This window comes from Pelodiscus sinensis, chromosome 5 (assembly GCF_052426305.1).
Source record: "Pelodiscus sinensis isolate ZL-2025 chromosome 5, ASM5242630v1, whole genome shotgun sequence".
Taxonomy (NCBI): Eukaryota; Metazoa; Chordata; order Testudines; family Trionychidae; genus Pelodiscus; species Pelodiscus sinensis.
In genome coordinates this window covers 88833403-88855606 of record NC_143056.1, presented here as the reverse complement: position 1 = coordinate 88855606, position 22204 = coordinate 88833403, and the positions used below count along the sequence as shown (strand labels likewise).

The window sequence follows — 22204 nt, the reverse complement described above, 5'->3', positions numbered from 1 at the left end:
AGGCAGGCACAGCACGAGCGCGCGACTCGGCGTGCATGATTCATGGGCAGCCTCTGGAAAGGAGGGAGGCAGGCGGGGAGCGAGACGTGGGCAGCAGCGGAGATGGTCGGCGTCGCCGTGTGCTCTAGGGGAGCAGCTCCGAGCCCAGCGATTCTCGTGTAGACAAAGGGAGCTGGGAAGCTGCTGGGGCTAAGCCGATGTCGGGACTCGCGTAGCGCTGCTCGGGACACGAGCTGCCCCAGCAGCGAGGTTTGTGCAGCCAGAACCCACCTACTGACGTGTGCCGAAAGAACAGGAAATGGGAGCCTGGGAGAAACGGAAATTGCAGCAGCAGCAGCAGCAGCAGCGTTAGGAAGCAGCCGCAGAAGCCGTGCAGCCAGGCAGGGAGCCGGGAACAAAGTAAGTGGCAAGGCTGCCGCGCGCTGGGCGCAGAGCTGGGGCTGGAGACGAGAGGCTCCCGTGGCTGCTCTGTCTTCTCCCCGTCCCCCCGGGGGCAGGCCCCGCTGCCCTTGTCTCCAGTCCAGTTGTTGCGCTCTGGAAAGGGAGTTAGGCCACCTCTTTTGGGGGGGGGGGGAGAATCCGGGATCGTTTCCTCCTGCTAGCGCTTCTACAGCCGGGGGAGCGCGCCTTGGGCTCCCCTGGCTTCAAGCGGGCAGGGGTGGGGCTTCGGGAGACGGCCCGAGTTATATTGTCTCTTACGGGTTCGGTTTCCCCCACGCGCCCCGCTTGCAGGAGAGGGCTTGGGCTGTGTGTGGCGATGGCGGTGGGAGGCTTAGGGCGGAAGCAGCGCTGTTAATTATTGGGTCTACGGCAGCTGCCCCGGGCCCCTCGACACACCCTGTCTCTGCACCCCTAGGACTAACTTTCTTTGTTTTCTCTCCCCTCCCCCGCTTCTCCCGGCCCCCTAAACTGGGGCTGTTCATCCAGGGCGTTCAGCTCTTTCCCCCCTCTCTGTGGGGGGTGGGGGGGCGTGTGACATGGGCAGTTTGAGTTTTTCACTGGCGCTGTAAGACGAGGACTTTCCTGGGATGCGGGGTGGGCGAAGCAGAGAGCTTCACTCTTGCACCGCGCTTGCCCGTCTGAGGTGGGAGGGGGGATTGTTTTCACTCCATGGACCGGAGGCTTGTGGTAGCCACATCCCTGTTATTGCCTACGAGCCCGTCATTCCCTGCTGCATCTGTCATTAAATGCCGATGGGCGTGACTGATTCCGGGGCCTACAGCAGCTGTCTCTGTATAAAACTTCTGGAAGGAATGGGGTGTCTCTCCATTATCAGACAAACGAGGAACAAAGCTTCATTAGTAGCAGCTGACCTCCTAAATCATTTCCCTTGGGAAGCAGACACTGTCATCTAGGACAGGGGTGGCCAACCTAAACCTGAGAAGAATCTGGAATTTACCAATGCACGTTGCCAGAGAGCCACAGTTCTATGTCACCAGCCCATATCATCTCCCCACCACCACTCAGCACATCCCATCCACTGGCAGCCCCACTGGTCAGTGCTGCCTCCTCCTTTTCCTCCTGTCCACTGGGGTCAGCTCTTTCTCAGTGGGAGACACTGGAGGGGGGAAGCATGGGTGCGACAGGCTCAGTGGAAAGGGTGAGAAGTTGCAGGATCCAAGGAGGAAAAGGTGGAGGGGGATAGCGTCTAGGGCAGAGCTGGGGATTAAACAATGAGCACTCTTCCGCCCAGTGAGGAGTTGGCACCTGTAGCTCCAGACCTGGATTTGGTACCTATGTAAGGAGCCACATATTAACTTCTGAAGAGCTGCATGTGGCTCTGGAGCCCCACATATTAACTTCTGAAGAGCTGCATGTGGCTCTGGAGCCACAGGTTGGCCACCAGGATCTAGGATTCACTTTTACATCTGGCTTTTAACACAGCCTTTGATGCTGGAAGATTCTTCATGTGTCACACTCGTGGGTTATTTTTGTGTATGAAAATCTCATTTATTCAAACTGTCAAAGCTAGATAGTCCTCCTGACAATCTTTCAGTGTATGTCTGGGGTAGAACACTGGTTATATCCTGAATGAAACAATAAATAATTCATGCAATACATTTCTTTTTCATTGGCTTTCTTGGTGCTTTCCAGCAGAACTTCCACATTTGGATATTGTGATGGATTTGAAGTGACTCAGTAATATGCAAAGATGCTGTATGTGGGCCTTGTTATTAGGTTTTTTATTGTGTATTGGGTTTACTCAGTAAAGAGCTGCCTGAGGAACTAGGTAGATAGAATAGTGAATGAAAGAAGGCACTTCTGGCATTGTCCCTTAATAGAGTCATTTCCCATTTTGTATGTGTGTAACTGATTGTTCCTTCCTAAATACTTTGCATTTGTCCTTGTTGAATTTCATCCTATTTACCTCCGATCATTTCTCCAGTTTGTCCAGATCATTTTGAATTATTATCATCCTATTTCCCTCCCTCCCCCTCTCCAGGCGGCTGGTTCTCCCCCACTTCCCCTCCTGATCTTCCCCGGACAGCCCCCCTGCACCCCCCCGCTCTGCTTCCCGCCGGCCCGTTCCTCTTCCTTGTCTCACCCAGCCAGCACCGCTGCACCTCTCCCTGCCCCCCTTTCTCTCGGCCCCCTTCCCCCCGTTGCACCTCCCCCGCCAGCTGTGCTTCCTGCTCCCCCTTCCTTCTGCCTCCCCCGCTCCACCTCCCCGCCAGCTCTGCTTCCTGCTCCCCCTTCCTCCTGGCCCCCCCCGCTGCTCCCCCTGTCCCCCGCCAGCTCTGTTTCCTGCTCCCCCTTCCTCTCGGCCACCCTTGCGGCCCCCAATCCCTCTCAGCTGTGCTTCCTGCCCCCCCTTACTCCCAGCCGACTCTGCCCCCTTCCAGCCGGTCCCCACTCCCCCGATATCCCATGGCCAGGCCCGTTCCACCCGACCAGCCCTGCTTCCCGTTGGCCCCCCCATCTCCACTGGACAGCTCCATAGCAGCCCCCCCATTAGCTGTTTCCAGGCCCCCCCCCCTTTCTCAGCCAGCACCACTCCCTTCCTGGCCGCGCCCCCCCTCCCCCAATGTAGCGTGTTCAGGGTGTGTGTGTGTGTGTTTTTTTTTTTTTGCTCAACAATTTCTCCTCTCCCCCTTTTTTTTCCCCTTCAACAAAATTTTTTCCCAGTGTTTTTTTTGGGGGGGGAGGGGCAGTTCGGTATTTTTCTTTCAGCCATCTGGCAACCCTAATAGTAGCTCCATCTAGGTTGTATTTCTCTAGTTTGTAAATGAGAAGGTCATGGAAGACTGTATTAAATACCTTACTAAAATCTAGGTTTACCACATCTACTACTTCCCCCTTAAAATGGATTCCTTAATTATTTGTTCCATTATCTTTTCTGGTACAGAAGTTAACCTGACAGGTGTGTAATTCTGAGGGTTGTCCTTATTTCCTTTATTAGAGCTAGGCACTTTATTTGCCCTTTTCTAGTCTTTTAAAATCTCTCCCATATTCCATAAGTTTTCGAAGATGAGAACTAATGGTTCAGATATCTCCTCAGTCTGTTCCTTAAGTATTCTAGGATGCATTTCATCAGGCTCTGGTGGCTTGAAGACATCTAATTCATTTAAGTAATTTTTAACATTTTTCTTTTCCTATTTTAGCTTCTGAACCCCATTTTCACCTATGTTAGGTCTCCAATTATCACCACCTTCTTGCTGAAAACCAAAGCAAAGAAGATATTAAGCACCTCTGCCATTTCCACATTTTCTGTTGTTTCCCCTCTTCGTTGATTAAATGGATATGTGTTGATATGTGTGAAATGGATATGTGTTGAATGTCAATTTTAAGTCCTTCCCTCACTCCCCCCCCCCCATTAGGGATGTCAGCATGTAGTCCATGCTGGGCTTATCTGTCAATCTTATTGACTACACCCACTCGCCCCCTTGTTGCCTCTGTATCAGAGGCAGCAGCCAGAGGGTGATGGGGGCTGGCACAAGCCAGTACATGTGGGGAGCCGGCTTTCAAGCAGGTTCCCTGCGTGTGCTGGCTCTGCAGACTCTTCTGTCCTCCACTCATGCTGCCTCCTACAGAGGCAGCGGGGGGGGGGGGGGGGGGCGGGGCGGGTCAGAGCCGGAGCTGGGGGGAAGCCAGCTTAAAAGCTGGTTTTCCCCCCAGCACCAGCTCCACGGTGCCACCTGTTCCCCCCCCCCCCCCTCGCTGCTAACTCTATCAGAAGCAGCAGTGGGGAGGGAGGCAGCTTGGGCTGGCCATGGACAGAGGCTGGTACACAGCAGCAACCCCTGTTTGTGAGGTGTCCGAACTCTCCTTGGATGGGGCTGCTCCAGTCTCTGTCCGCAGGGAGCCCGGATCCTCCATGGACAAGGACTGCTGCCAGACCAGCCTTTGTCGGTAGCATGCCTGAGGTTGCTGTGCACAGAAGCTGCTCCAGCCTCTGTCCTCGGGGAGTTCGGACCCCCCAAAGACAGGGGCTGCAGCAGCTTTTGTCCAGGGGGAGTTTGGATCCCCACGGACAGAGGATGGTGCCACCCTGCACTGCTGCCTCTATCAGCAGAGGCGCAGGGTGGCAGAGGGCTCACTGGAGTGGAAATCATGGAGTGGAAATCCATTACATTTAGCGGTACATTTAGCAGTACATTCCAGAGTGTACTGGCTGTCAGCCCTGCCCCCGGGACTATTGAACAGTCTTGTAACTGCTAAGATTTCATGTGGCTATTCAATTACACTGTATCTAACATCCCTACCTCTCAAGCTTTGGGCCTACTACTTAAATAGTCAGTACTTCTGTTTTGAAGACAGCTGTCCAGTCACTGGTCATAGGCTCCCGAAAGTGCCTACACTCAGTTACATAAGAGTCATAACGGTATCCTGTCTTCAAACAGTGGCCAATGCCAGGTCCCCCAGAGAGAGAGGGAGAGAGATGGACCTGCAAGGTAGTAATGATGGGTGCACAGGCCTCAGTTCCCAGAATAAGCATGGGAGAATTGCAAAATTCCACTTGACAGGCAAAGGCAGTAGGCCTAACACCTGAATGGGTACACCCTGAGAAATCACAAAGGGAAAAGAGGTGCAGTTCACTGTGACAGGTAGCCATGATTTTGACTCCAACAAGTAACTCTGGATATGACATTTAGGATTGCCAGATGTCTGGTTTTCTACTGGATAATCCAGTTTTTGGGGCCTCTGTCTGGTTAAAAAAAATCCAGAAAATACCGGACATGTGCAATGTCCGGTATTTCCTGGTTTTCTGGCTGGGCGCCGGATGGAAGCCTGGCGGGGCCAGGGGGAGTGGCTGGGAGGCGGGGTGCTATCCGCGCTGGGAGCCCTGGTTGCATATGAGGAGAAGGAGGGGCAGCCGGGTCCATGCTCCTGTGTGCTGGTCAAGCACGTGGTAGAGCCGCAGCTGGACTGACTTGCGCGGGACGGGAGCGCTCTGAGATCTGCACAGCCCGGGTCAGTCCTGCTCCCCGCCAGCTAATTCACTCCCCTGCCCCTCCTAGCTGGCCAGTTGGTTGATTTTTCCCAACTTCTCCTCCCGGTCTTCCCCGGCCAGTCCCTCCCCCCGCCGCCACCAGCTCTGCCTCCTGCTGGCCGGTTCCTGTCCCAGATCTTCCCCGGCCAGCCCTCTGCACCCCCCACCAGCTCTGCTTCCTGCGGCCAGTTCTCCCCTCCTCTTCCTCCTGAGCTCCCCCAGACAGCTCCACCCCCACTGGCTCCTCTTCCTCCCCGCCCCCAATATGCCAGGGCCAGTCCCGTTCCGTCCGACCTCCTCCCCTCCCCTACTGACCAGCCCTGCTTCCCGTCCCCGCCCATCTCCCCCGGCCAGCCCCTCTGCCCCCCCTTAGCTCTGTTTCCCGACACCCCTCCCCCGAGCCAGCACTGCTCCCCTCCTGGCTGGTCCCTCTCCTACCTCTCCCCTCGTGAAGCGTGTCCGGTATTTTTTTTTCTTTTTTTAAGACTACCAGGTAACCCTAATGACATTGCTGACAGAGTTAATTGACTGGCAGCTCCCTCAGAGCGCCTGTTCTTAGCCACTGGTGGGTTAGTTAGGATAAGGGGCACCCTGAAGGTTGGGGAGGTGGGGTGAGTCCTGGAGTGGCTTAGTGGATAGGGCATTCACCTGGGCACTGTAGGGTGCAATGCTCTAGTCCCCCAACCCCAGGGGCAGACAGATAGAACTGGGCCTGAATTCCTCTACCTCCAAATATGCTCTGTGGAAAACACTGGCTGTTGATTAGTCAACATGATAAAGGACCAAAGTAGCTTGATAAATCAAAAGCATATATTTAGCCTCTGTGTGTTTTGAACTGCTGTTCTCTTTTTCCAGAAATTTGACCATATGAGTCAGTGACTCGTGGATACAATATGGATCATGTTTCTCTGTAGTCTCGTTTGAAAGAGATCTGCCAAAGCAGCAACTATTAAGGAAAAACATTATGTTTGGGCTGCAAACTATGCCCAGTAGGGAATGGCAGAACTTACTTGTTATTTATGATGATTGCTATATCCTTGTGCCTTTTATAGTTACCCTACCAGAGCTCTTGTTGGGGGATTCAGGGGAAGGAGATGCACATTTGGTACAGTGTAGTCTCTGATCAGGATTTTTTAATATTGTTTATAAAAGCTTCCGGTCTTTCTTGATTTCCACCTTTTAACAAGGTCGAGGAGGAAACAAATACATTCAGATTTAGATATTTGGATATTACTAAACACAGAATTGATATAATCTTGTATCTAATATGCTGCAGTGCAAACACTGAACAGTCATATAATGGATCAGTGCCTCGGAGATATGGTTGCCAGATGGTCTCCCAAAAATACCGAACACATGGGCTAAAAATTTGTCAAGCAAAAAAAAACCCACTTACATCAAACACACATCCTATGTTTAATACTTAACTTTATTATAAACAATCAACAGTCTACAGCCTACATCATATATTTTGCATTAGATTGGGCAGCTTTTATCAATTTCTTATTTTTCAAAAACTCTTCTTTGACTCTCAGACAAGTAAAAGGTATATTAAAAAAACCAACAACACAAACTTCACTTATTACTGAATCAGCACTCAATCTATTCCGTTCATCAGTCCATAGATTACCCATGACCAAGCTGGGAACAAAGTGGGAGGCAGCAGAACCTGCTCTGCAAAGCAGCTGCCTGCTATCCAAAGCAGAGAGAGGCAGACCCCAGGGCAACACAATGGCGGGGTGGGGGCGGAGGGGGAGAGAGTTGATCATGGGTAGGAAGGTGACTTCCCCCATAGCCAGGTCTTTGAGTGTCTCAGTGGGAAGAAGCAGAAATTCCACCCCCCGTCAGTTTTGGCTGAGAGCCCATGGAAGGCACCTAAACACAACTACAAGGCACCTGTGGGATTCTCTCCTGGACTACAGCACCACAACGCACTTGAACAGTGCTCAGGAGCAGGGACAGGGCTTCTCCTCCTCCCCAAGGCATCACTCCTCCTCAGACGCAATCAGCTGAGGGCTCCCAGCGCCAATTGCGCTTTGCCTCCCAGCCACTGCCCCCACCCCCACCTGGCTTCTGCACGGAACCAGAGGCTCCCAGAGTCGATCGCAGCCCCGTCTCCCAGCCACTCCCCCCGTCCCTGCCAGGCTTCCATCTGGCGCCCAGCCGGAAAAACTGAAAATACCGGACATCTGGTATTTTCTGAATTTTTTTACCAGACAGAGGGTGCAAAAAAGGGACTGTCCAGTAGAATACCAGTTACCTGGCAACCCTCTTCAGAGATGCATGTGTGGGGAAAAGGAAGGAAGGATTGGATCCTTTAAAGGACTTAAGCATCATAACACTGAGCATCACAGTTCTTAACATTTTGGTGCCTTGAAAATCCAGCAACAACACTGCAAGTCACAAGGCCAAGTTAGACGCCTAGGATCCTTACACAATGAAGGGAAAGAAATAGGAACCTAATAATGTAAAGTGGTCTCCAACCTTTTTACACCCAAGATCGCTTTTTAAATGTCAGGACAAGCCAAGATCTACCCTATTCCTTTCCTAGGACTCCACTCCTTTCTTGAGGCTTCACTCTCTCTGCTCCCCTCCACTTACTATCCCCAGCCCTTATACACCCTCACTGGGTGGGAATGAGGGATTTGGGTATGAGAAGGGGTGAGAGGTGCAAGGTCTGGGAGAGAATTTGGATGCAGGAGGAGGTGGAGAAGGGGATGCTGACTCAGGTATGGGGCTTCAGGCTAGGAAGTGTTGGGGTCAGGTGAAGGGTTGGGGTGTTGAGCAAGCCACAGGCTTGTGGATGTGAGGGTGCAGGAGTTTGGGTTGGAGTGCGTGAGGGGCTCAGGGTAGGGAGGTTGGGAGTATGATGGGCTCAGGACACTGTGTGGATGGTGCAGGAGTGTTGTGGCAGAAGACTGGAGATGTGGGGGTACAGGAGTTTGGGGATGAGAGGCTCAGGACAGAGGGGTTCCAGTGTCTGATAGGCTCAGGTTTGGAGTCTGGGGGTGTGGGTGTGCAGGAGTGTTATGATGCTGAGGCTAGATGGAGGCTTGTTGACCAGGCTTCATTTTTAAATTAAATATTATGTCAAATAAAATGTTTCAGCGTTGTCTTTATTTACGAGAGGGGCAGGGAACCTGTTTTGAGTCGGGGTCACTGACCCACAGAAAAGTCAGTTGAAGCCAGACAAATGAGATGCAAAATAAAACCCTCCAAAAAACCCCAAATCTCACTAATGTGGCCCCAACTGAGACACCTCTCTCCCCTGGAACTCCAAGCCCGGGCCAGATTAACTCTTCTGGGTTCCAAGGTTAGTGGCAGGGCTTAACAATTAGGGCAATCTATTCACCCGTGGCGAGTAGATTTTAGCCCGGCATGGTGCCGCAGCGCGATCAGCACATGCGCAGTGTGCCAAACTGCGCAGCTGGCGAGCGGGGCTCGCCGCTGCTTGTCAAGCCCTGGTTAGTGGCATTTGTGGGCTCCTCTACAATCTGAAGTGGTGCCCAAAATCAGGGATCTAGTGTGTGGGACAGGGCTGCCAGTGAGTGGGATAGAAAAGAGGCACAGAATCTTGGTGGAAAATAGGGTACAGGAGCAAGCTGCAGGTAGGTGTCTAGCCAGGAGGGAGGGGGAAGGAGCAAGGTGCTTGTGGGGGTCTGGGCAGGGTGCTGGTGAGAGTTTTTTCAGGGGGTAGGGGCAGGGTGCTGAGGCAGGGGACAGGGTACTTGTTGGGGTCTGGGTGGGGGGAGGGGACAGACAGCTCGGGCCAGTACCTAGGGATCCTGCAGCTGCGTGCCAGGTCCAAGAGGTCCGTGGGCTGCTCCTCCCTCCCCCAAAAAGCCGGCACATTACCTGAAGCTGCTCAGGCAGCGTGTGCCTGAGGACTTCCTTCCCTCTGCTGCCTTCCTACTTGTGGGCGGAGGGAATAGGAGTCCCGGACCACGCCAGCTCGAACTGCTCTGATAGCGTGTAGCTACCATGGGGAGAAGAGGAGCAGGGGGCACGCTGCCTGAGCAGTTGGAGCTAGTGTGGTCCTGGAACTCCTCCTTGTTCCACCCCCGCACAGGAAGGCAGCAGCGGGAAGGAAGTCCTCAGCGCACAATTAACCTGGTGTTTCAGGTACTGCTCTGGCTGTCTGGGGAGGGGGGAAGAGCAGCCTGCGCACTTCCTGGACCTGGTGCGCAGCTGCAGAACTCCCCCCAACCTGCAAGAAGCCCACGCTACCTCCATTGTCGCTGGAGGTAGCATAAGTGCGGGGTTCTTCTTGGGGGTGGAGGGGAAGTGAGAGGGAAGCCTTGAAAGCCTCCCAACTGACTGGTTGAGCTCCCGGGATCAACCAGTTGATCACAATCGATGGTTTGGTAACCATGGAAGTAAATCATAAAAGCTACCCAAGAGAGATTCAGCTCATTAGCAGAGCAACCACAGCCAGCAGCATGTGTTTCTACTGGTGTGCACATCCACACATGTCTTGGTGCAAATAACATTTATTTTGCCCATGGATGGAAAAAAATTAGAGGGAATATTGGTCTGGTCTTTGGGGTTCCCCACTTGATATGCTGCAAAAGAATCTGATGTTGCAGAAAGTGCTGAGCTCTTTCTCACTGACAGTCAAATTTCCTGACTGTCTCTCAAATTGAGCACCCAAATTAAATCTTCATAAAAAGTACAAGAAATCTCTCAGACTTCTTGTTCCCAAGACAATCTTCCTTTTACTTTATACTGAAATAATATGCAAACAGAGGAGTAATGTAAGAGATGTACATATTATATGATATTTAAAAATGTCATTTGTGTGCTAGTATTGCATGCAAGTGACCAATGCCTACTAAATCAAAATGGTAGACAAACATTTTAAATTGTGCATAGTTTTCATAATACTTGATATCTGAATCTCAATGTGAAACATGAAAGAAACCTAGAGATTATAATATTTAGCAATTTCTGTTTCCTCATTACTAAATGCTAGAAAAAATGTTGCTTTTAAGACATAAGTATGGGATCAGACTGTTAAAAGGGTTATTTTTTTTGTTTTTCGTGTGAAGCAAACTTTAATAAGATCTATTTGAACAGAGCTTACCAATAGTAGTGGTTTATCATGTATTACTAATATATAAAGCAAGCGCACACACATTGACTTTTACCAGAAGGAACTTCCTTAGTCTCTTTGAAACAATGCCAATGATTATTTCTGGCCTTTTTATAATGCTTGGAAAAACCACAGGGAGTTATCTGTTGTCCCTTTGCTTTTGCCAACTAGACTGATATTAGTAACCACATCCTCTGTAATTGCTAATATTATAAATGTTGTCTAGTTAAATAATTTACTTCTCTAGTATATTAGAAATATTGGACTAGTTCTCTGAAATTAAGTTAAATGTAATTCCAGTGTGACAATAGTTCCTTTGATGGTGTTTCAGATGTGGAAGGCTACTGCAGGTCACACCATTTCGGTCAGCCAGAATGATGGAGCTGATGACTGGGAGACAGATCCTGATTTTGTGGTATGGTTCTCAAATGTTATTTAAGCAGTGCTACATAGTACAGTGAAGATAGTTTCTGCTCTGAAGAGCTACAGGCTAAGTATATGGAAGAGTATATGCAGAATATATGGGAAATACTTCGCAGCCTGTAGGAAAGAATAACTAGGATCCTATTTTGTGTGTGCGTGTGCGCGCGATTGATTAAATTGCTTTTGTTAGCTGGGCATTTGAAGGAAAAAAGAGAAGGGTTTATATGAAGACGTAATGATTTTGAACTGGGAGTATATTCTATTAATTGGTGATGATAGAAAAGGGAGGTGATTGTAGAAGAAACTGGTGAATAGGACAATGAGGTTATTGCCTAATCTTTCTAATTTCAGTGGCATGACAGAACCTTAAAACCTTCAAAATGCTGAAGCTCTGATATCTTGGGTTAAAATGTAGTAGTTTTAACTTATTACATATCTTTGACAGAATGACGTGAGTGAGAAAGAACAGCGCTGGGGTGCTAAAACTGTGCAAGGATCGGGACATCAAGAACACATCAAGTAAACTAGCTCTTCTCTTGAATCCTTGTTGACTGTTAATGTAGGCAATTTTTGATAAATTCAGATTCTTAGTAATTTACATCTTTGTGGATAAAATTTAAGAGACTCTTTATACAGCATTGGTTACAGAAATCCTTTCCAAAGTTGTCAGCCTCTTATGGCTGTCAGCATCTCTAGTTGTAAAGTAAGATAAGATTTGATATTACAGTGTTTTCTTTGCTGAAAACATTCTTCTTCTTGCCTGGTTGTGTCTGCAGGCACATACAAAGTCTTGCTTTCTGGCTGCAGGTTTGTAATATTCACAGTTACACTTTGGAGGTCAGTTGTGTTCACATGAAAAGATGTGTGTCTCCACGTGACATGGAAATTTTGAGGCAGGTTGATCATACAGCTCCTTTTTCTGGGATAGTTTCAGACCATATATTCCTAGAATTGACTTAAAAATTGTCTAACTTCTAAAAATTCTGACATGCCAAAATATTTTGTAACAATATTTTAGGTTTTATCAGAAAATGTATGTGTCACTATGGACCATTAGTTCACAAGCTTGTTTAAATGGCATGGTATTTTTACAACCATGCTTGAAATTTTAGTCTCAGAATTGACTTCAGCTTTTGAAAGCTAAAGAGTGTTCTAGCTGTTCAGTCATTTTAGTATGTAGGTATCCATTGTTCTCTGAATGTGTTAAATGTCATAAATGCTAAAAATAGGGAACTAGTGAAGTATGTGACATTTTTAATAGTAAAGTGGCCTATCCTGAGCAAAAAAAATCTACTGAATGAGTAGAAGCAATGAAAAAAGCCAACGATGTAAGGAACCATTGGGAAAAGGATAGGGTTTATAAAATCATGAATGGTATGGAGAAAGTGAAGAAGGAAGTCTTGTTTAAGTCACATAACATAGGAATCAGAGATCATCCATTTAATAGGAAGCAGGGTTGCAACAAAAAGAAATGCACAGTCAGCTTATGGAACTCCTTGCCAAGGAGTGTTGCGAGAGCTTGAACTATAACTATTAGCCAAGGTAATCAGGGATTCAACCCCATGCTCTGGGTGTCGTAAGCCTCTAATTAATAAAAGCTGGGATTGGACAACGGGATGAATAACTTGATAATTGCCCAGTTCTGTTCATTCCCTTGAAGCATCTGGCATTGGCCACCATAGGAAGGCAGGATTCTGGGCTAGATGGTCTGAGCCCTCTATGGCCATTCTGTTTACTTCAGGAATTGATTTTACTCTCTGGAGTACATTGCTGATATTTAAAGGCTAAGTATTCAGTAGTTGTTCTTCAGGTAGTTTTAAACTCATGGGAAGTGTCTTCAAGCACAGGCCACTAGTTTTCCCCTATATCCAACCTCTTTTCCTATTTCCAGAGAAAGCTTGTCAGAGGGGAATGAAAATCAGCCTACTTGTAATTCCTCCCTGTTTTATATTAGGATAATGTTCAAAAGTCTCAGTTGTGTTGCATAAATTGCTGGTTTCGTCCCCTTGGAGGCTAGTCTGATTTACCCCAAGAAGAGAGTCACACTTTCAGGCTGGGTCCAACTCAAGTTTATTGGTTGCAAGCAATGGTCAGCCAAGGAGCTATTGCTCAAAGCAAAGCTGACCCTGAGCGTTGGCTAAGCATCCTTTTTTATACTTTCTTTAACTTTCTTATCTAACTTGGCACATCTTGATTTGTTACCTTAGCTTCGTGTTGCCGCGTTATTGGTTAGCATATTTCAACTCTATTCCATTCAGTAACAACCACCAGTATAGCTTACTTAAGCAATAGCAATTAGCAAATTTCCCTAACTCAAGTAATACGTGTACTCCAGTCCTTGAGAAATGGGTCTAAACAGCTAGTTCCCCTTTTTACTACAGCTTCTAAAACATGTGCAATTAGCTAAATGATATGTGCTGTTTCAAGCTTAAGTAATGGAAGGGGGAAGAAGCACACATAGTCTTTACTATATTTTACTACAATTCCCTCCTCAAGATGCTTTCTTCGAATTATACTTAATCTGTTTCAGCCATTGCTAGTTTCTGGTAATGTACATTTCACGTTTTACAACTGACTGCACAGTCCGCTGTACAAGAGCTATAAGACATGGTGCTAGACAAGGCAATAAGCATAACATTATTGTAACAAAACAGAACTAAAGAGGAATGTGTACCAACATAGCACAATAAGATTCGTGTTCATGTTCTTCTTACTAATTTTCAGTTTTAGTCTTTTTGTAGTCAGAAATCTTTGGGCTTTGGCGGTGTCCTAGAAGCTGAGTTTTCCTCTTTTTCTTTGCATGCAGGGGAGAGGTTACTAGCACATCACCCTGTAATATTTTATTTTGGTTCTTCTGGTATCCAACAGGTGGGAAAGCAGGACCAGAAGAGAGAGGCTTATCAGCAGTCGGGGTAGGATCATTTTGAGATGGAAGGATCTTTTTGCAGTGAGAAGCTTTGGCCAACAGTCAGTTCTTGGCACTTCACAGCGGTGTTGGTGGTTAGGAAAACTTGGTAAAGGTCTTTCTAGAGTGGTCTTTCGCTGATGGACATAAGAGTATTCTCTGAGCCAAAAGCCAGCTAGCTCTTTTAGAACCAAGGTTATTTCCTAGGAATGAAGCACACCGTAAAAACAATCCCGCGCGGTTGTTTGACACCGGCCTTATCAAAGTGAGGCCTTTTTTGGCATGTGGTTGCCAGGGGAACCAGGGTCACAGTAACTGCTGTAGCATATGCTTCTCAGGCTGACTTAATGATTTGAGTTTGTCAGTCCTCAGCAAGATACCATGGACTGCCTCAGTTTACTCCTATAGTTCTTTTCTCTTGACTTTGGGGTTCTTCTTAATCTACTAGGTTAAATACAACAATTTAAGGGGTTTTAATTTACTCTGGAAGTGCCGGTACAGCACTAACATTATTATAAATGTTAAAATCAAAACTCCTCACATAATTTGGCAAACACTATTCAAATCCATTCCCAAGATATTTCGTCGCCTTACTGGCGCTGCCCATGATTATAGGTTTGACCTCTACTGCCTGGTTGAGTGCTGCAGAGATAGGTGTTTGGCATGGTCCACGGTGTTTCCCCATCTGTGCGTACCTCAGACGGCCAGCCCCGATATATCTTTGGGCATTGGCCACCAACTTCTTGATCTTTGCCTGCAGGGCCAGTAAACCCTCCTCTTGGTACTTACTTCCGCCGTGCCACTCAGCATCTCAGGCCGCTTGATGAGGGACTGTTATGCACACAGACGGATATATAGAGGGGCAGGATGGAGTGATCTGTCTGGGTAGTCAAACACCAGTAGGTACCGTTCATTTGGACCAGCTCGATGTTCATTTGTTTCTCTGAGACAACCACATCAAACCTAGGCAGATTCGTCATGATGTTAAATGGGCAGATACATAAAATTTCCTTATCAAAGTGGGTGCAACAATCCCTGGGTATAGGGAGGCTCCCACACCTTCAGAATAAACAATGCTTCTTATTTTATCTATATGCCCCTGCTTTGGTACAGGCAGGGAGGTTACTATTCTGATCTGATCTGAGTGAGGAATCCCCAGAGAGGCCAAAAACAAACGGTTGTACTATGCCCTGTCCAGGTGGGCCTTTGGGTCCTCATGGATTCTTTCTTTCCCCACTCCCATGGGTAGGCACAGGGGAGATAATCTCCAGTCCAAACATCGGGTTAGGTCTAGTGAAGTAGACACAGAGCTGGACAGATCCTTCAAACTATTTAGGATCAATTGATTAGCTTGGCTGGTGTGTAGGCCTTCACGGGCACTGGATATTACTGCATTTACAAGCCTGGATTTTCATACAATTTCTGGGCTTTGACATAAGTGTTGCTGACAGAGTTTCCAGGCTCAAACCAATCTGCGATGGTATCTGCTAAGCCTTGTCATTGCCTACTCAGGCATTTGCCAATCTGATTAGCCAGTCTAGCACACAGCTGGTCTGTACCAGTGTGGAACATCATCAAGGTAAGGATCAGTGACAGTTGTCCTGGTTCTGGGACAGGGGCCTGTTCAGGGCATGATGCACAATTGGGAGGCTCTATTTTGTCCTTAAAGTCCTGGTTGATGATATCCAAATGAGGGCAAGTTAGCAGTGGCCATTCATTAAAGCAAAACCAAACCAGTCTGGTGGGAAGGGGCTAGTACCCATCTCCCATCCTTCTGTTCACGTGATGCACTCTTTGCTTCCTTCCAGTTCTTTTTGTTCACCTGTGGAGACATTGTTAACATTCTCCTAGCCTAAACAATTTTCTATACACATCATTTGCAATACGTATTACAATTACGACATACAAGACAAACTTGGACAGAACACAAACTTATTATGTCATGACACAGAACCATGGTTTTGTTGTTGTTGTTGTTTTTCTTCAACTGGCACCAGTGCTTTCTGATGATCTGAAAGACAAGAAAACATTTCTCCCCCATCGGGGTGGCCTATTATAACTTAAAATACTGCCTAAGATCTGTTAGGGGAACCGGTTACAGCTAGTTCCTTACCACTTTCATGTACGAGTGAGCTGCAACTTTCTGAGAACAAGAGCGCTTCATCGGTACTCGTGACCTTCCACTCCCTTGAATTACCTTAGAGTTGCTAGCCCTCCCCAACAATGGCATGGTTCAGTTTCCCTCTTGTATTGCAGACCGGGCTTTTTTTTTTTTTTTTTTTATCTTATGATCTGTCTTGATCCTGCTAAATGACTTTTCTTAATTACACAGATTTGTCTAGCATTAATTTGGTAAGGAGAGTGGGCTTTCCAATTAGCCCCCACACCTCCTAATTCTTTTCAGTATAAGGTTTTTATAACGTCCAGGCTGCAGCAGTTGATCTATGCTGCTGACTCTGGGGTGGATCACTTGCTCATGCTCTGTAAGGAGATTTATGTTGCAGAATGTGTCTCCTTGTTAGGGCAGATTTAGTTTTTAGTGATTACATCTTCACATTCAATTTCTACTGGTTGATATTTGGGTGGCTTTTAAGTTACCTTCCCCCACGCCCTCGAACTAATTATAACGGCGTGTGAGGGAAAGGTTTTAACTTTTTTTTTTTTTTTTTTTTTTTTTTTTTTGGACGGCCCCTACTCATGTGTTGTGAAACATCCTTGGGTTGCCTGCGATTCCAGCCAGAGAGGCTGTCGTTATCTATTTGCTAAGAAGGGCTTGAGAATTTCCTGAAGTTGCTTGGATTCGATCCTTGCTCAAAGCTCGCACTCTCTTTTTAATCTCATAGCCTAAGAAGGTGACCTTTGGCTGGGGCTTTTTCTTGTGAGACTTTATATCTCCTTTTTTCCTAGGGCATCCAACAGGGACTCCATTGCCCTTTTCTAGTTTTCTAAGTCTTTCTGCAATGCGATCTCAAAGACATGGGGGAGCTGATACAAAACCCTGGGGCAACACAGTCCACAACAACTGAGTTTTGTCATGGGTATGTGGGTCCTCCCACTCAAAGGCAAATAGTTTCTAACTGTCTTTATGCAAAAGGATAGAGAAGAAAGCATCTTTTAAATCTAACACTGAGAACACCTTTGCATCTGCCAGAACTTGTGTTACACTGGTGTGTGGATTTGGGACCATAGGGTGATCCACAAGAACCTTCTTATTTACAGCCTTCAGGTCCCGCACTAATCTATACGAGGTGCCATCTGCTTTGCGTACTCCTAAAACCGGGGTGTTAAAGGGGGAAGAGCCCCGTTTCACTGGCAGCTGCACTACAATCCGATCACCACGGAAGAAAATTTCAGCCTGCAGCTTAGTTAGCATATCTCGCCCTAGTTAGGCAACTGGGCATGCAGATGAAACAACAAAGGCATGCTCCAGCATATTATCTCTAATCTTCGTGAGGAGGGGTTTACATACAGGTAGCTTGCTTCGCCTTCTTCCTTCCCCTCCTCATGTTGCTCCACCATGGGAGTTTTTCTACGCCTGCCTTGAGTCAGATCAACTTCACTACAGAATCATTTAAAACCTTGGGGCACGCTCTCTTGCCTCCCGTGGCCTTAGTTTTTGCTATCATAACTCTACAAGCTCCTATACTACACTTCAGCAGCCACGCAGGTCGCCTCTGCATGTGATTCAACCAACAATTAATATATGGGAACTAATCTCAGTGCCTATCTCGAGTAACAATACTATGCACAGAGGCAACTAGATTTACATTAAAAGACTCTGTATCTAGCCAGCCTATCCCAAAGGTTGGCCTCTCTAGCTGACAGAACTTGATTAAATAATCCTTTGTCATTTTAATCCCAAAATCACCCTTAAATTTACTGAAATTGCGCAACATGCATCCCAATGGGGTTACGGAGTTTTCTACCCGGGAGCGACCTGGACTCATGTCTATATATTTATTACACACACACACACACACACACACAGTCAACTCGCTTTTACCACGGCTCCGCATGTCGATAGAATGACACCACACCAGCTTTTAGCGTCCGAACTCAGAGAGGGTCCAGCGCTTGGCTGCCTCACTAGAGACACCGGTGTGCCCTTGTGGAACCGTGACACTTAAGACAGGTCTATCAGACAGCAACAAATATAGACAAACAGGGGGCTTGGAGACTCGCTGGGTCACGAGGTTCGGCTGACCCCCCTTGCAATCAAGAAAGCCTGGTCATCGGGTTTCCCCTTGCAGGATTCTTGGGGCGGCTGGAGTCAGCTTAAGTCTCAGACCTGGTCAGCGACAGTCATTCTTACACACAAACCTGTGGTTTCACAATTTAGGTTTCCAACAAGTCATTTAAAACAAAGAACAAGAGTACTCCTACTAAAAACAAAAGCAATCCACTGGAGTTTTCCTAACTCCTCATAACTTCCCCACGCAACCCACGGGTTCGTGGTGTTCCTTCTGGGGCTTATAGAAGTTTTTACCATTTGGGTGCGACCCAATTCCACAATATTGTGTTCTTTCCAATGTTCAGACCTATGTGCTGAACGCAACGCCCCCGGGGGACAAACAAATACTCAGACCTCTGTGCTGAGTGCAAACTTACAGATCAATATCTACAAGAACACAGGAATAGGTATACTCACTCCGTCTATACCCCGGCGCCTTCCTCTTTTCTTCGGACCTGACAGCCTCGTGTGACTCATTCAATAGAGACTCCTTTAACTTTCCGGATGTCCCGACTCACGCTTTCGGTGCCGTGACGGACTCAAACAGTCCGGTGCGCACTTCACGGTCACCTACAGCGAATCTTGTCGTCCGACTCCGGAGTAGTCCAAGGGAAGTCCCTTCGTGGTCGCCAATTTGTTGCATAAATTGCTGGTTTCGTCCCCTTGGAGGCTAGTCTGATTTACCCCAAGAAGAGAGTCACACTTTCAGGCTGGGTCCAACTCAAGTTTATTGGTTGCAAGCAATGGTCAGCCAAGGAGCTATTGCTCAAAGCAAAGCTGACCCTGAGCGTTGGCTAAGCATCCTTTTTTATACTTTCTTTAACTTTCTTATCTAACTTGGCACATCTTGATTTGTTACCTTAGCTTCGTGTTGCCGCGTTATTGGTTAGCATATTTCAACTCTATTCCATTCAGTAACAACCACCAGTATAGCTTACTTAAGCAATAGCAATTAGCAAATTTCCCTAACTCAAGTAATACGTGTACTCCAGTCCTTGAGAAATGGGTCTAAACAGCTAGTTCCCCTTTTTACTACAGCTTCTAAAACATGTGCAATTAGCTAAATGATATGTGCTGTTTCAAGCTTAAGTAATGGAAGGGGGAAGAAGCACACATAGTCTTTACTATATTTTACTACAGTTGGGATTAGGGCCCCATTGTAGGTATGGTACAAACACACTGTAAGAGATGCTCCCTGCCCTGAAAAGCTTACAATCTGTTTTCCCCTCCATTCTTCCTCTCTCTCACCCTTCCAAAAACACACACAGTAGGGGAGAACTAGCAAGAAAGGCATGAAGAGGGGAAGAGAAAATGCTACAGTGATGAGGGCCTTATAAATACCTCACTAGGTTTACAAAAACATTTTTGGTAACTAGGAAACTAACTCTTTAGGATTAATATCAAATAGCAAACTAGCCCATATGGAGGATGGTGTATCTTTAAAGGTTGAGGTTTGTTCTGGGGTTTTTGATTTTTGAAAACAGATTTCACAATGAAATGAATGTCGTAGTTCTTAAAACCATACCTAAAGGATTTAGTGTACTGAAGGATTAAAATGAAGCGTATATTGTCCAATTGCCAACATTTATCTTCTATCTAAACCTAAAGTTAAGATCAGGTTTTTGGGTGCAAAATTAGCACATCAGGTAGAAAGTTTTGGCTCTGAGGAAGTCTTAATTTTACTCATGTCTACCAAATTTATTATATAACTAGTGGATTCTCTGTTTTAAAGCATTCACCAGCTGAGAGAGAATGTGTTCCAAGAACATCAGAGCCTCAAGGAGAAAGAGCTTGAAACAGGACCAAAAGCTTCCCGTGGCTATGGAGGGAAGTTCGGTGTGGAACAAGACCGTATGGATAAAGTAAGTGTAAATTGTCTTCTCAGGAGATACGTCTCATGCCGCAAGCCTTACTCATCTTAAGTAAGTACTGATGCCAGTGGTATGAGATTACTTTTGTGAATTAGGCATATCTATTATAAAAGTTTGCTGCTTGAGCTACATCAATACAGTAAAAGTGTACACTCTCTAGTGTAGGTGCAGTTATACTTGTATAAAAGTGTTCATACTACTATAGATTATTCCATTGTAGGAATCAAAATAACTTATGGCAGTATAAACCATTGTGTTCTGCATAAATGTATCCTTATTAATAGAGATGTAAAATTCTGTTTACTTAGTTAACCAGTTTAAACATTAAGTTTAACTGATTTAACCAATTAAACAGGGTGAGCAGGCAGCCCCCCCGCGCACACACATACTGCAGACCAGGGCTGCTCTGGCAGGACTGGAGTGCCTCCTGCCTACAGCAGGCCTCAGGAGACTAGAGCAGCCTCCACCGGTTAAACATTCACATCCCTACTTACTAGGGCTTTTGCTGACATAACTCTGCAAAATACCAAACCACTAACCCTAGTTATACTTGTAAAATCTTGCTATGGATGTAGGCTGTATGGGATCAAGATCTATGTCTGTTATACTCCAGGAGTTAATGGGTTATCTACGAGTGACAAAGGAAAGCTTTTTTTGAGAACTGATGCCCCATACAACTTCCTGGTCTTGTGATTTTTAGACATGATTTACTTGCTTGTGTCATGAGCTTATTAGTGGTTTTTCTCCTTCAATTAATGTTTAGATTTCTAAATATACTCTTTTATATTAAGAAAGTACCTAGATAAGAATAAATCCATTTTCTATTTCATTTGCTGCATCAATTCTCTGTACTTGAGACTGCCTAAGAACAAATATATGCATTTCTTTTCTTCAATTAGAATGCAGCTCTCACTTCAAAAAAACATGAAAAAGTGAGCACTGAGAAATAACTCAGTTATCCAAAATATTGTTTTGTATTTTAGGCAGACAGTAGTTGCAGTCTTTGAATTATAAATTATTAATTCAATGTGGAAAATATCTGTCAATGTCAATGCAAAGAATAAATGCTAATGAACACTAGGTTTTTTAAATAGCTATGTGTATACTGATTGTATTCATATTAAAAGATGCTGACCAGAAGTTGTTCTGATTGTTCATCTGCTCCCATTACTTATCCAACTCATAATATCATTGCAGCACAATAGTGTACTATAAGAAAATTGGAGCTAAAATATTGAGTCTTAAATAAGACTACATATTAGTTTTTTGCTTAACTAATTTTTCTCAGTACATAGCAAGATAGTTTCCAAGGCATTCATCAGATTTTGGTAGGTTTCTTTCACAGAAATTTGCTAAATACTTCTCATGGACTCTTAAAATAGGCCAGTACAAAATGATGGAGAACTAGAGTGAGAGAATTATTGGGTTAAATGATTAAGTCTACTGTGTAAGCTCCAAGCCCTCTAATGCTGGCTACTAATGCCTCCCCTCATCCATTTAGGTTTCTAACTGAAATCATTAAATACAAAGATGCGAAGACTGCTTTTAAGGGGATGTGGTAAACAAGGATTTTGGGGAAAGGAGCAGAGAGGAGGGGCTTAATAATAAACGTTGCAGTTACTGCTGTATTTGTAACACTTAACTTTTTGTAAAAGAGCAAAATTGTAACTATCATGGATGTCTGCCTCATCAATATTCATGGTGGTGCAAAAAGATCTTGAAAATGATACAGCAATACCAAACAATTTTTTTATCCTTTAAAATATCAGTCCCTTCCTCTCCAAGAGCATCTGGCTAGTTCTTCGCTGTAGGTGAAATTCTGCTCCCTTTTAACTCAATGGGAATTTAACCATGGACTTCAGTGGACCAGGATTTTGCTCGTAAGTCTAAATGTCATAAGTGTGATGTTGACCTAACTGATCGTTCACATAATTGCATGTGTCAGGGCTCCAGGATTCATTAAAATCTACCGAAGTACTGCTTTGCCATGTGTTAAAGGGAAGTGAGTTGTTGTTGTGTTTTTTTTTTTAAAGCCAGTCTTTTTAATATTTTAAAGATACAGAGAGATATATTTGAGTACTTGACACTTGGAGTTTGGTTATGAAATAGGAAGAGAAGCTTTACATTCTGATGTGGTGCCATGGATGAAAATAAAACAGAGTGTGTACAGATTTAATTAGTTTAATTCAATAAAGAAGGTAAAGAAACATCTAGCTAAACATGCAGTTTAAGACATTCAAAGCAGTGGAGG

At 46.0% G+C, this 22204-nt stretch overlaps 1 protein-coding gene across 3 annotated transcripts in view; it reads left to right on the top strand.

Moving 5' to 3' along the window:
- Positions 1–59: 59 nt before the first annotated feature.
- Positions 60–22204, top strand: part of CTTN (cortactin) — a 49775-nt gene continuing 27630 nt past the window's right edge. The window contains exons 1-4 of one of the 3 annotated variants that reach the window (XM_006131050.5): positions 60–399; positions 10855–10938; positions 11392–11465; positions 19815–19944. In XM_006131050.5, the coding sequence (XP_006131112.2) occupies positions 10855–10938; positions 11392–11465; positions 19815–19944 (288 nt within the window). In that variant the 5' untranslated portion in view covers positions 60–399. Of the gene's footprint in view, positions 400–10842; positions 10939–11391; positions 11466–19814; positions 19945–22204 lie in introns of those variants that run through there. The other 2 variants (XM_089778582.1, XM_089778581.1) reach the window with 2 other exon arrangements.